The sequence below is a fragment of the Squalius cephalus genome, assembly GCF_949319135.1.
Source record: "Squalius cephalus genome assembly, chromosome: 11".
NCBI lineage: Eukaryota > Metazoa > Chordata > Actinopteri > Cypriniformes > Leuciscidae > Squalius > Squalius cephalus.
This window is the reverse complement of record NC_137132.1, coordinates 25525056-25538542: the sequence shown is the minus strand read 5'-3', so window position 1 is coordinate 25538542 and position 13487 is coordinate 25525056. Positions and strand designations below refer to the sequence as shown.

Sequence of the window (13487 nt, the reverse complement as noted above, 5' to 3'; positions counted from 1 at the left end):
CCATCTAGCAGACGGCGGGCAAAGGTGCGTTGCCACCGCTTCCTCAACGGAAGGGATGCCGGTATAGCCTTTCTCGGCGGCCCCGTCCACCTGGGAGAGAGCCGAGGAGACAGACGAGCGGAGTCTAGCGGAGAAGGACGCGTTCCACGACTTCAATAGCTCCGCGTGGAGCTCAGGCAGGAAGGGTGCTGACCTAGAGGCTGGCGCTTGGCGGCGGCTAGGCAGAAAACACCCGTCGAGTCGGTTCGGCGCGGGCTCCTTGGGTGGGGACCAGTCTAATCCCAGTCGGTCGACCGCTTTGGTGAGGAGGCGGATAAGCTCCGCGTCGACACTGGAGCGGGACCTGCCAGACCCTGGAGTCGAGGAGGCGGAGCGGAGAGAGCCTGACCACTCCTCGCTATCCGAAGCAAGCAGAGAGCAGCTGTCAGCACCTGAGGCGACGGCAGTGCGGGCAGTGGCCGGCCGCTGCGCTTCGGTGAAGGGCGGGGGAGAAGGAGAGAGCGAGGCTCGCGGGAGGGGCTCCGGCGAGCGCTCAGCTATAACCACCGGCTCGGGAGGCCTTTGAGAGCGGCGTTTCTTCTTTTGCGGCCCTGAAGAGGCAGCCGGGGAGAGCAGATGTGGTGAGCAGATGCGGCGAAGGCGGCCGGCGTCCTCAGGCTGAGATCCTCGGCGTGCTGGTCGCTTGCTTCGACGGCGGCTTCCTCAGAGAGCAGCGATGCGTAGAGCTTCGCTGAAAAGACAGAAATCAGAGAAGCAGCCTCCGAGCCCTGTTTATATACGCTAAGCCACACCCCTTTTCGCGGGCTGTGACGCATTAAGCGCGCCAAGCGCGCTCATTGGTCGTGACGTCACGCCAAGGGCTCAGCGGTAGGCTGCTGCAGTTGCCGCAGGGCAGCCAATGGGCACGCTAGTAAGCTTGCCCTAGGTCTGCAGGCTGCCGCACTGCGTTGACAAGATTATAAAAATTAAGGATAATTTTTTGGCTTCAGTATCTCGAGAAAGAAAGGCTTTCCCGTAGCGTAGCAACTACGCAATACGAGAGAACCTCTCGTAAGAGAACCTGTTTCCCGCAGTATTTTTGTGGGCTGAGCTCGGTACGTCTAGGGGTGTGAAAGAAAAGGTACCCCGAAAGAAAATTTTGTACATTTTAAAGATAAATTCATTAATCTGGTGCACTTTGAGTCCCCCGAATCTGCTGTGAAAAATAAATAATCCACCCGCAAACCTCCCGAACCTATATTCTTTGATTTAGATATCTGCATCTGATCATCACATTTCAATTATTCAAATTCTCAGTGGTAAGCATGATAATGTGATAAAATGTCACACTGAAGTAGGCTGATTTAAAATGAAGATTTATTTAAAATAAAAGTTCTTCTTTTGTCAAAATTGCATTTCCAGCCTAAACAGAGGCTTTACTCCCTTTAAACTTAAATTGTCAATGTTTCATTACATCACTGTTGGAAAACACTCTTATCAGAATATTTTTTTTAGCTTTCTTTCCCTAATTTTTACTCTCTATACTCTTTCCCTACTCTCAGGGAACTAAGGTTACTTAACCGAGTACGTTATTTCTTATTTTATTTTTTTGATATTGAAAATGGTTTTAATCAGGGCATTTGTCCGGTTGGGCAAGTACAATTCTCTTTCACTTGTCCCTTAAAAAACACACGCACGTGTCCCGGACAAGCGTTAATCTCGAAATTCTATTCAGATCAGTAAATTAGGCTACCAAACAATCATAAAAGAAAGAAATATTATCTTACCGTCATCGTGAGGTGAAAATGAGGATCCACTCTGCCAGACTCTCGTGAAAGTGTTTATCTATAGCACGAAATTTATTTCTCGTACCATTTATTCGCCAAAAATAGTTTTTGCGTGCATATGATACGCACTTTATGGCGTGTAATACACACGTAGTCCACACCCCAATCCTGCCCAAGGGGTTTGCAGTGCATATTATTTACACGCAAAAAAACTATTTTTGGCGTATAAATGGCACGATCAATAAAATGTATCTGTTTATAAATTCAACAGTCTGTAAATTCCTTCAGAAAACAGCGTGTGGCGCACTTGAGCGTCTTTTCAGACGCAAATCTAATTTGAATTACTTTCTAATGGGAGCGGCAGCGCAATACTTTGATTAAAATATATTACCTAATAAATTATGTTTCTATTATTTTAGTTTTAATGAAAAACCAGGGGACCCCCGAGGTAATTTTTTTGGGCCTTATGGGGGGTCTCTTGATGCTTATGGGGGGTCCCGGACCCCCCCAGCCCCCCCTCAATTCGAACACTGCATTTACGGTACCTGAAACGCTCGGCGATGACCAATGGTTTAGGTTCATAGTAATCTTTTAGAATGGTCACAATCTGATTAAAAGTTTTGTCCTTTGGCTTGTCATGCTGGACCAGGTTGCGTAGAAGGCCATATGTTGCTGCACCGACCGAGCTCAACAATACGGGAACTTTCTTTCTACCAGAAAGACTCGGGAGAATAAATACTGTGACAATTATCCATTTATTAACAACCCAGCAAGCAATAAAGTACTTTGGCATAGGCCCCGTCCGTAGCTCGCAATCTGAGGGTCCGGACTCTGCATATCCTGCCTGAAGATGAAGGCAGAGGCTAACAATGGCAAGTCTTCAGGGTCAACCTTAATGCACATATTAATAGTATTAAATACACCACAATATATATACAGTATATATATATTTTTTGGCGCGTGGGATTACCCCCTTTCTGGTCAATGTATCCCTGCCTCTGCTTAATTATTTTTATCCCCGGTGGGGATAAATTTATCCCCCCCTCAAAGTGATCAGTGCTACTACACTAGTGGCGAGGCGGATCACAAAACTTATCACGGATCCGTGGTTTGTTTAAAGTCAATTTTATTTTAAAATGCGCTACTTTGACTGGCTCCGCAGCCTCTCTGTAATCACCACTCTGCAGACTTGCTCAAAGTCCCGCCCACGGCACTATATGATTGGTTACACCTCACGAGTAATAGTCTATCAACACTTGCGAGACGGTTGCAGGTCTTTTTTTACACCGCATATTCAGCACACTACTGAAGTGGGAATAAAAACATCACAATCTGATTATCTGTTTCTATGATGACAAGCAAGTGTCCCAGTCACACCACTGAGAATGGCCGAAGTTACAAATACGGTGTTTCACTCAATTGAGGCTAAAGCAAAGGTATTTTGATTAGGCCTACTCACTCACTTTTGAGTGTCTGGCGCGAGTGATTTCATATTCATATGTCAATGTAAAGACGCGTTTACGCACGTCTAGAGGTCCTGCGGCGCGTTTCGCGCGGTAGACGCGAAGCCCGAATGAGGCGAATTGACTAACACAGATAACGTTATTCTTTAACAGCAGCAGTAAAACTGTTTCTACTGTGATGGTTTAACTTTCTGTGGTTCAGCAGAGGCTGATATAGCCTATAGAAGTAGCCTAGCCTATTCAACTAAGTAAAGCGCTGTAATGTGAACTGTCAGTGCGATAGAACAATAAAATCCGAAATGGACCACCCACTGTCAGCGCTAGCCTTCTGACAATAGATGACATTGTGGCTAATTTATCTTCAAAATCAAGCCTGGGCCGTTATAACCAGGGGTGGCGCCAGGGAAGTTGAGATGAAGCAAAGATGAAGTTGACGATCGCCATCACCGTAGTGAAAGCGCCTATATGGAGAAATGCATTGATTACATCAGAGAGTTGCCTATTTCTTTTCATTTTGAATTGTTTCATTTAAAGACATTTCAAGCTTTCTTTAGATATATTTCTTAATATTCTCTGTGAGGCATACACTTGAGGCTCAATCCCAATTCACCCCTTTCCCCTACCCCTTGGCCCTACCCCTCCGTTTTGCGCGTTCCCGTGAAGGGGTAGGGTTGTCTCGATTCTCTTTTGGTTGGAGTGTTCACAGAGTGCTGTGCTCACTCAAGGTGATTTTATTAATTAAACAACCAATCACAAATGTACGCACTCCCATTACTCATCATGTGCCATTTCATTCAGCTCGATCAACTCAGACATAAATATCAATCAATAAACAAACAAACAAACCAAAAAAAACAACACATTATGGCATTTGTGAGTTTAACAAAACAAAAACATAATGGCCGTATCCGTATCCAGGCCGTATCCAGATCTGACGAAGGACCTTCGCCTGGACCGATGACAACGCAGTGCTGAAGTGCCAACTAGTCTCTCCCTATGGAGGATCCCACTACCACTCTACAGATAAGGCGTTGTCGGGAAAATCCGTTTCGCGTTCCTACCCCAAAGCAACAAAATAAAATTCAATTCTTTATCAAAATTTATAGGGAAAGACAAGTACTTTGTTTAGGCTTGGCTTGTAGGGAATTCCAAACCTGCATATATTCAAACGCACATAACTATAGAACTCATTCTAAATGCTCATGTGAACGCCATCAGTGTTTCTCACAGGTTCGCGTTTAAAGTCTGTGTAGAGGGAATGGTGTCGTCTTAGCGGCCCCTAATTTAATAACAAATGATCATTGCGACGGAAGCAAATCAATCAAAACTAACTTTAGATGGAAATAACTTAACTCTGCTGTAAAGCCGAAACAATCCCTGTTACCTTAAATTATACGCTTATCTCTGTAAAGCTGCTTTGAAACAATCTACATTGTTAAAAGCGCTATATAAATGAAGATGACTTGACTTGACTTGATAATGCACATTGAGAGCACACTGTTAACATGGAGGGGTAGGGGTAAGGGGAAGGGCCAGCCCTAGAAACTTAGATTTTTCGGGACCACACTTCAAACGAAGGGGTATGAGAAATGTACCTGCATACACCGGCTACAGAGGAAACATGACTGCCATAATCATTTTCTTTATGTCACATTCAATCTTGTGTTCATATTTACGGTCATGTTCTTCAAAGAAACGGTTACAAAAAAAACTTTAAAGTTCGTTAACAATATGACGCGTGTAAAAAGCAAAAGTTTGAAGCGAAGTGGACGCGCGAATGAGGCGAATTCGCGTACACTGCGCCGCGCTAAACGCCTCATTTGCGCCGTAAGACCTCCAGACGCGCGTAAACGCGTCTTAACATTGAAATCACTTGCGCCAGACGCTCTATTCGCGTTTGGTGTGAACGCAGCTTTAGGCATTGAAGATATCGTCATCTCCGTTGTTTTCTGTTCTGTTGGTAGGCAAAGGGGTATAAAATAGAATTGGGATTGGGCCTTAGTTTCAGTTAATTTATGATGAGATGCGCTCCAGTTAACGTGCAGTGCAAGGCGCGCCGGTGCCTCCATGATTATAGCCTGTTATATTTGCTTCTTATTTATTAAATACATGCAATTCGTTAATGAAAAAATTATTAAAAATGAAGATACAATTTATACAAAACGAAATTCACTTTAAAAAAAGGCTTTCTACAAAACAAAACTTAATGAAATGGTCAAAATCATGTCTAACCCACTCCAAGTCTCTCAATATACTGCACATCCTATCTTACTCGTGCTGTTCACTTTTCATAAATCAACATAGAAAAAAAATAACATTATAATATTTGAACAAATATGAAAATCAATGAGCTTATTTAGGCTAATGGCTACAACACATAGGCTATAGTAAGCCTACAGAATCTCTGTACAAATTTCTGCACATTTATTTACTTATGAATTTTGCACACATAAGTTGAAAGGCATTTGTTTGTGCATAGTAAAACATATCTGCAACATTTATCAAGTTCACGGATAATTGTGCGTGCATTTAGTAATTATTATCTTAATGAATAATATGCAACAAGGACAAATCATGTAAACTGACTTGTTTGTTTATTCAGAATGAAATGGATCGCAAATGGATCCAAATGAAGAAATGTAAAAAAAAAAATTAAAAAAAACGTGAACAATGATGAACACAGAAAATGAACAAGAATGAACTTTGGATGGCCTAGGAGGAGTAGGCCTATAGGCTACAACTCTAATTTAATTCAACAAGGTTTTAATTAGAATAATATAGAATTTTTTTTAAACAAAATAAATATTTTTAAAGTTTATTATCCCGGGCCCGGTGTGATGCGTGCGAGTGGAGGAGACGCTGAGCATGACACGTGACGTGTTGCATTTTGTAACACAAGTGCTCAAATTCGGGCTCGGCCAGAGAATCTAAGCTCTGATTTATCTGATCCTGTCCATTAGCTTTGATCCATGTACGGCTTTTCAGAATGTCACCAAGTAGGCCTACAAATATTTAATGTACTTGTAATATGTAATTTTTCAGCACGAAAACTCTTGCTAGCTAGCTGGGAACAATGAAAAGGGTCCAGAGCAGCAAATGCAGTGAATGAAGTTCATGTTCTCATGATTTATTTTTATGAATAAAAATGTTTCAAAACATCCCCCCCTCTGTTTTTTTCACAAATCGCACCCTGTATATATATATATATATATATATATATATATATATATATATATATATATATATATATGGTGCTGGTCATATAATTAGAATATCATCAAAAAGTTGATTTATTTCAGTAATTCCGTTAAAAAAGTGAAACTTGTATATTATATAGACTCATTACATGCAAAGTGAGATATCTCAAGCCTTTATTTGTTATAATTTTTATGATTATGGCTTACAGCTTGTGAAAACCACAAAATCAAAATCTCAGAAAATTAGAATATTACATGAAATCACACAGTAATTACACAGTAATCCCATGGTCATTGAATCAGGTTTTGGTTATTTTGGCAGTGTGGGCCGGTGCAAATCCTGCTGGAAAATGAAGGAAGCATCTCCATAAAGCTTGTCTGCTGAAGGAAGCATGAAGTGCTCTAGAAATGTCCTGGTAGACGGCTGCGTTGAGTGGACAGCATGGACCAACACCAGCCGATGAAATGGGTCCCCAAACCAACACAGACTGTGGAAACTTCACACTGGACTTCAAGCATCTTGGATTGTGTGCCTCTCTATTCTTCCTCCAGACTCTGGGACCTTGGTTTCCAAATGAGATGCAAAATTTGCTCTCATCAGAAAAGAGGACTTTGGTCCACTGTGCTTTATTAAATCCAGAGTCAACGCAGCCGTCTACCAGGACATTTCCAGAGCACTTCATGCTTCCTTCATTTTCCAGCAGGATTTGCACCTGCCCACACTGCCAAAAGAACCAAAACCTGGTTCAATGACCATGGGATTACTGTGTAGTTACTGTGTGATTTCATGTAATATTCTAATTTTCTGAGATTTTGATTTTGTGGTTTTCATAAGCTGTAAACCATAATCATCAAAATTATAACAAATAACTTTTTGATGATATTCTAATTATATGACCAGCACCTGTATATATATATATATATATATATATATATATATATATATATATATATATACACCACATCTATCGTCTCTCTGTCCACTGGTTATTATACTTATATTGGTTATACTTAGATGTACAGAATTTATGACTGGAAGATAAAGCCAGCTTGCTTTACTTAGTAAGACTCACAGTATGTGGACTGATGATGTAATGAAATTTAGCACTAATTGTTAAATGAAATTTAAGTGTTTTATTAGAATTCAGATTTGTGAAACTCATTTTGATTCGAGCTGAATTAAATTCTAGCCATTTAGGCTTTATTTGGATTGTATTGTTGTCAAAATTATTATGTGTACATTTTAAAGTATTAACATCAGTTTGTACACAGTGCTGGGAAAGATAATCAAACTTCCTCACAAACAACACAATAGAATATGAAAGATATTTTACATAGCCACTGAGAAACACGTAAGAACGCCTTTGCTTCATTCAATCACTCTTCTGAGAAAGCGAAAGAAAATATGTCTGCTTAAAAAAAGGAAAACTGCTTTTAAAACATTTATAGAATCACCATAACTCTGTGAACCGTAAAAAACCCAGCAAGATTATCTGGCTCATCTTGTTTCAAACACATGTTCTGATTCTGCTCTTGATTTGTTGCTAATGTAAACTTCCTTTTTTAAAGTTCTTGAGTTGCCAGAAGTGCCAAGCTATTTAAAAAAAAAACAAAAAAAAAAACGGGATCATTATGAAAAAGATTGTAATAAATGTTAATGGTTGGTATAATTACTGTACATACACAGTCTAGTTGTGCATGATATATTGTTCACTTTATGGCTGGTTTTTGTATCCCTTATGCCTCTTTTTATTTTATTAAAATATTTTATGCTCTCAAGCTAAAATATTATTAACTTGATTGAGTCAGGGATCAGTGTGTTTGTGTCTGTCTACATGTGCAATTTCAACTATTGACATGGGACATCAATGACAGTGAAGAACAGTTTGCAAGTGTTCACAAAACTATTGTTGGATTCCACATGGCACAAAACAAAGTAGCCTAATTATTGTGCAGTCTCTTTAAAATCATTCAATTTAAAATATGAGTAGCCCGACTCAATCGGCCCAATGGAGGCATCCAGTCAGCGGATGAAGGTTTTTGCACGTTACTGTCTTTCCTCGTGGTAAAGTAATTTGATTAAATGAAATACATTTTGTCATATGTATTTTCTCGTTATTTCATCTGACTCCATAAATGAAAAGGTTTTAATGGTATCTGTACATCATTACATGTGAGCAAATGTTTGACTATTCTTTTTAACTCTTTACTGAAAATAATGTCAGAGTCAGTTAGAATTATATCAAAAGTTTACAATTTATTATGTCAGGTAAATGTATCATTCCAATTTCATAATCAGTTCAAAGATAATCAATACAATACCATCAATATGCTCAGAGATAAAGAGTAAAAGATGTAGGCTAAACCCGACATTTAGAAAAAATACATAATGCTGAAGTCTTTGAGGTCCTTCAACATTATGGGCTGATCTGAGTTACAGAATCGCCCTGAGCCTCTTGTTGCATTTCTTTATATAGACAGACCAAGGCAGAAACCTCTTTTCAAATGTAAACATGTGAGTTCACAGTGGGAATTTACATGAATCACCGTCCCAGGCTTACTGGGGGCAGAGGTTGATTTACATGGAAGTATTCGCTAACAATGGGAATTTGCATTGAGTTTACACCTTTTGAAAGAAGGAGACCATTTGCCTGGAAGACCCAACCTCCTTTGTGTGCAAGTTATCTCTAAAAAACCTTTATTACCTTTGGGTTTACTCTTTGGGAATAAGACATTTGTACCAGTCGCAATGAGACATTTCAAATGATACCAAACATGTGTAATACTGTATGATAATTATTCACATTAAACCATATATATTCTTGGGTGAATTCAGGTAGGGATGGGTGAAGGGAATGATGTGTAAATTGGGAGGTGATCAACTCAAGTGTGATCAACTCAAGTGTGATTTGATTTCTCAGAGAATAGCCCTCTCTTCCAGTTCTTCCAGTTTCTCCAGCCTTACACAGCTAAAAGTGGGTTTAGTTTCAGTTTCAGTTTTAATCATCAGTTATTCAGGTACTCAGTTACTCAGTTACAGTTACTCAGGTATTCACAAATGTTCTGAGACAACAATGCAAGACAACAATGATGTCCTCCCATTGTTGCATGTCTTTAAACGTTTAGCTTTGAGAAGAAGGATATGGTTTTGTGGGTATGAGGAAGTTTCTCAATGAAGGAACTTAATTAAAAACACTGCAGCTTGCGAAAAAAATCACAGATTTTCTGTCACCAGTGGTGACGCCAGACTTTACATATCTTTATTTAATGTCATAATGTTCCAGCTCCTGCTCATTCTGTAAATCAAAATGGACAGTTTGCTTTTAAGCAAAAATAATCAAAACAATCACAATGTAATTTTCCTCCTCAAAGGCATTTTGTTCTATTGACAATGGCCACTTATCTGTAAACCCCCCCCCCCCCCCTTTTTTTCTTTTCAAATCTTTCTTTTAAGTTGTGTTCATGAGCTAATTTTATAAATCTGAAAAACAACAGAGTATAACTAAGTCATCCTCTTACAGTAGACTAACAAACAGCCATAAAAGTAGAGCTCATAAAAGTGCATCTAAATCTATAAGCAATCAGAATTATTATACTTGTGCTATGACTTAAATATTAGTGATTGTCTGAATCAGTATATGGAACATCAGTATTTGTCATATTCTAATGGAACCTTTTCAACAAGTTTCTCTCCAGTTTGTATCTTGGTCTCTTTGGCTTCTGAGTCAAGACATCACACAGGTTTCAGAACCATGGATAGAGGATTAAACAGATTGATCTGTGTCATCTTGGCATGTTTACAAAAGTGAATACCAAAGAAGATTTTCAACATGATCATGTGATCCGAATGATTTTTTTGTGGCTGTCTTTATCAATCTTAATGCCTGTATGTTTGGTGGTAAGAGAACATCATGTGCATTTCATTACCTTTGGCAAATAGTTTATCTGTACAGATGAGAATATCTGATAATCCTGACGTGTTTGGAAGTTAGTATCTAGTAGCTTTTCATGCACTGTTGTTAACTATTGCAACACTTTTGTCTGTCATTTGTTACTGTGAAAGTGGAACACAGTTTTTTTTTTAAATTGCAATTTAAATGTATATTTTAAAAGTACTTATATTTGTAAGGAAAATATTTTATATTTAATTTTGTTTGCTGTACTTTATGTGGATTATGGTAGTTTATGTTTTAAGGTCAGATAAATGATTACACTTCATTATAATTGATTGTATTCATTTTATTTTCATTATTTCATTACCAGAAATTTTCATTATTTGATTGAAACCGTAGCATGTAACATGAACCAAAAACAAAACATTAAACTCAACAGGCAGGTCACGGGAGCCCAGACTGACACAAGGCCAAAAGTCATAAACAAAAAGACCATCAACAGGGACCAACTGTAATATAGATTAATGATTAAACTCTGCCTTTGCCTCCTTTGAAGGATAAATGCTCAGACTGGCGCTCTAATTGGAAGCGATAGTCTTGTCGATCCAGGAGCGCAGTTGGGAGATACGGGCGTAGACTCCAGGGAAACGGGTGTCACAAGTGCGGAGGCCCCAGGACACAGACCCCACCAGAGTCCAGACTCCTGATCTCTCACACACCAGAGGACCACCAGAATCACCCTGTGGGAATCACACAGACACAAACACACATTTGAGATCGAAACAGCAGCAACGTTAATATGGTAATGTGTTTGTCCTGATCTGTCTTCACGTACCATGCAAGATGAGGATCCAGAGGCTCCAGCACAGATCATGGCATCAGTGATTGTGCTCTGACCCCAGATCTGTCTGCACACAGCAGGACTCATGATGGGCAGACCTGTTTGCTGCAGGATTAGAGGACTCCCTGAAAGAGGAAAACATCAGACAGACTGTTCAGAGTCATGTGGAAAAAACAAAACAAGTAATATACAAGAGTCATTTTTGCAATTTGTCTTTGTCTAACAGGTCTTTGTCTAACTTACATGTGGTGGCAGTTGCGCCCCATCCAGTGGTGAAGCAGCGAGTTCCAGGCAGGATGTTGATGGTTGATGGAGCCAGACATACAGGAGAGATACGGGGAGTGAAGACAACTGGAGACGCAAGTTTCAGCAATGCAATGTCATTGTTGATGGTCGAGCTGCTGTAGAGCGGATGTGTGATGACCTGCACAGACAGAAAGAATGAAAAAGATGGACGGTTACTAGTGGAAGCTGACTTTGTGGAAGGTAATCTAAGATATACATGTAAGCATGTTTTATTTCTTCTTGTCGTCTTAAGCTTTTCATGCATTTTCCCCTTTTACCCTCAGCATGAATGTTCATTTGAGAATATGGTACAGATGTTTTCTTTCCTATGCTCAAATTTAAATCTGTAAATCTATTTGGATAATTTTTTAGGAGTAAGCTAGACTTCATAAGCTGACAGACAGGACCAAAAGTTAATCTAGAGATAATTTGACTAATACCTATTTATCCACTCAATTCAATTTAACAGGTAAAAGTAATCAAGTCATTTAAAAGGATAATACTGGATTCATAATGAACATTTATAGTGCATATTATTTGTTTTGTCTTTATTGTTCTAGTCCAGTGATCTCGTTGTATTATTGTCAAGTGAAGTCACCTTTATTTATATAACACTTTATACAATATTGATCACAGTAATGACAGGAAAAAAACAGAATCAATGATGCAAAATTCACCAAATATAAGAGACATTCAAATTCTGCTGTAAAGCAGCTCTAAAAACCACAATAGTGTCATTATTCAGCTCAAGTCAGTTCAGTGTTGATTCAGTTCATTTCAGTTCAGTTCAGTTCAGTTGTGTGAAAAAGCAGAAATGAACCAACTATTAAAAAGCGTTCAGTTATTGAACACTGTAATAAATAGTATGAGTTGATCTCTAATTTTGATATTAATCACTGAATTCAGTCAACATTTTTACCTTGGAAACTAGTTTGACCTGGATGGGTTCAACATTGGACCCACGATCATGTTCTCCAAGAATGACACGATGATTGCCGACCCTAAAAAGAGAGCAGTAAAGACAAAACTATGAAAAGAAAAGAGAAACAGCATCTATAAAGCACCATTGTATGTGTCATTTGTCAGATTGAAGACTCTTACAAGACACCGCAGTGAGCAGCAGTGAGAACCCAGTTCTGGTTGATCAGGGATCCTCCGCAGAAGTGGAATCCGTTGGGTTGCTGTTTCAGAGGTAAAAGCACTGAACACATGACATATACTCTTTGACCAAATCAGGCAAATGCAGGATAAAAGTCGGCCAATACACCGTTACCTGGAGAGAGACCTGCCAGGGCCAAGAACCAGAGATGGCGTTCTGTCCGTTCACAATCTTGCTGCCAATCGTCTGTGGCTTAATCGCTGGCACTCCACAACCTGTAGATAAAGAACAGAAGTTCATGACACATGAAGCTCTTTGTGTAGGTTTTGCATTTTGTAAATATATATATATATATATGTGCACTCAATACTTTTCTTGCAAACTTCTAAAGAAGACACTTACCCAGAGCAGAGGCCACCAAGGCAAGGCAGGTGATGGTGAAGATCATGATGACGATGAGTTTGTGATGTCTCACTGTTGTACCTGTAGGTGCTCTCTCTCGCTTTTATATCATCTATTAAATGTGGGATGTGATCGAGGTCCATCCCAGCAGCTCAAATGACTTCACAGCTGAGGAATGTTGAGATCTGTTATCGCTGGAGACAATCTGCATCTTTTGAAGGTGTGACTTCTTTCTATTGAAAATCAACATACTTCCTCTGTAGTTATAGGTTATGAAATGTTTCTGATGGGAAAAAGTTTTTGTTGTTGTCTGTTGTGAGGTTTTATTTATTATATGTAAAGTGCTGAGGGAAAGTAAAACTAAAAATTCTCTATGTTAATCAACCTGTCGAATAAGTTGACATCACAGTTACCGGAGAGAGTGTTGTGCAACTGTGTGTTTTTCTGCAACGTCACTTACATTTACTTTTTGGAAAGCATTATATTACAGTAAACTCTCCACTGATACAAAATAAAAATAAAGTTTGTTACATATACAGCG

The 13487-nt window shown here is 39.3% G+C and overlaps 1 protein-coding gene across 1 annotated transcript; it reads right to left on the bottom strand.

Moving 5' to 3' along the window:
- Positions 1-10646: 10646 nt before the first annotated feature.
- LOC307167358 (chymotrypsin-like protease CTRL-1) lies at positions 10647-13215 on the bottom strand. Its single transcript, XM_079886396.1, has 7 exons — positions 12947-13215; positions 12719-12819; positions 12547-12626; positions 12365-12446; positions 11404-11584; positions 11155-11285; positions 10647-11059 (listed from the first exon to the last, which is right to left on the bottom strand). Exons 1-7 carry the CDS (start codon positions 12990-12992, stop codon positions 10898-10900), a joined length of 783 nt encoding a protein of 260 aa, XP_079742522.1. The 5' UTR covers positions 12993-13215; the 3' UTR covers positions 10647-10897.
- Positions 13216-13487: the final 272 nt, after the last annotated feature.

Excerpts from the sequence above, each read along its gene's own strand:
- LOC307167358 (XM_079886396.1), bottom strand. The coding sequence starts at position 12,992 with ATGATCTTCACCATCACCTGCCTTGCCTTGGTGGCCTCTGCTCTGG. Across the intron at positions 11,585-12,364 it reads AGGTCAAACTAGTTTCCAAG|GTCATCACACATCCGCTCTA; the intron begins GTAAAAATGTTG and ends CTGTCTGTGCAG. Across the intron at positions 11,060-11,154 it reads CTGGATCCTCATCTTGCATG|GGTGATTCTGGTGGTCCTCT; the intron begins GTACGTGAAGAC and ends TGATTCCCACAG.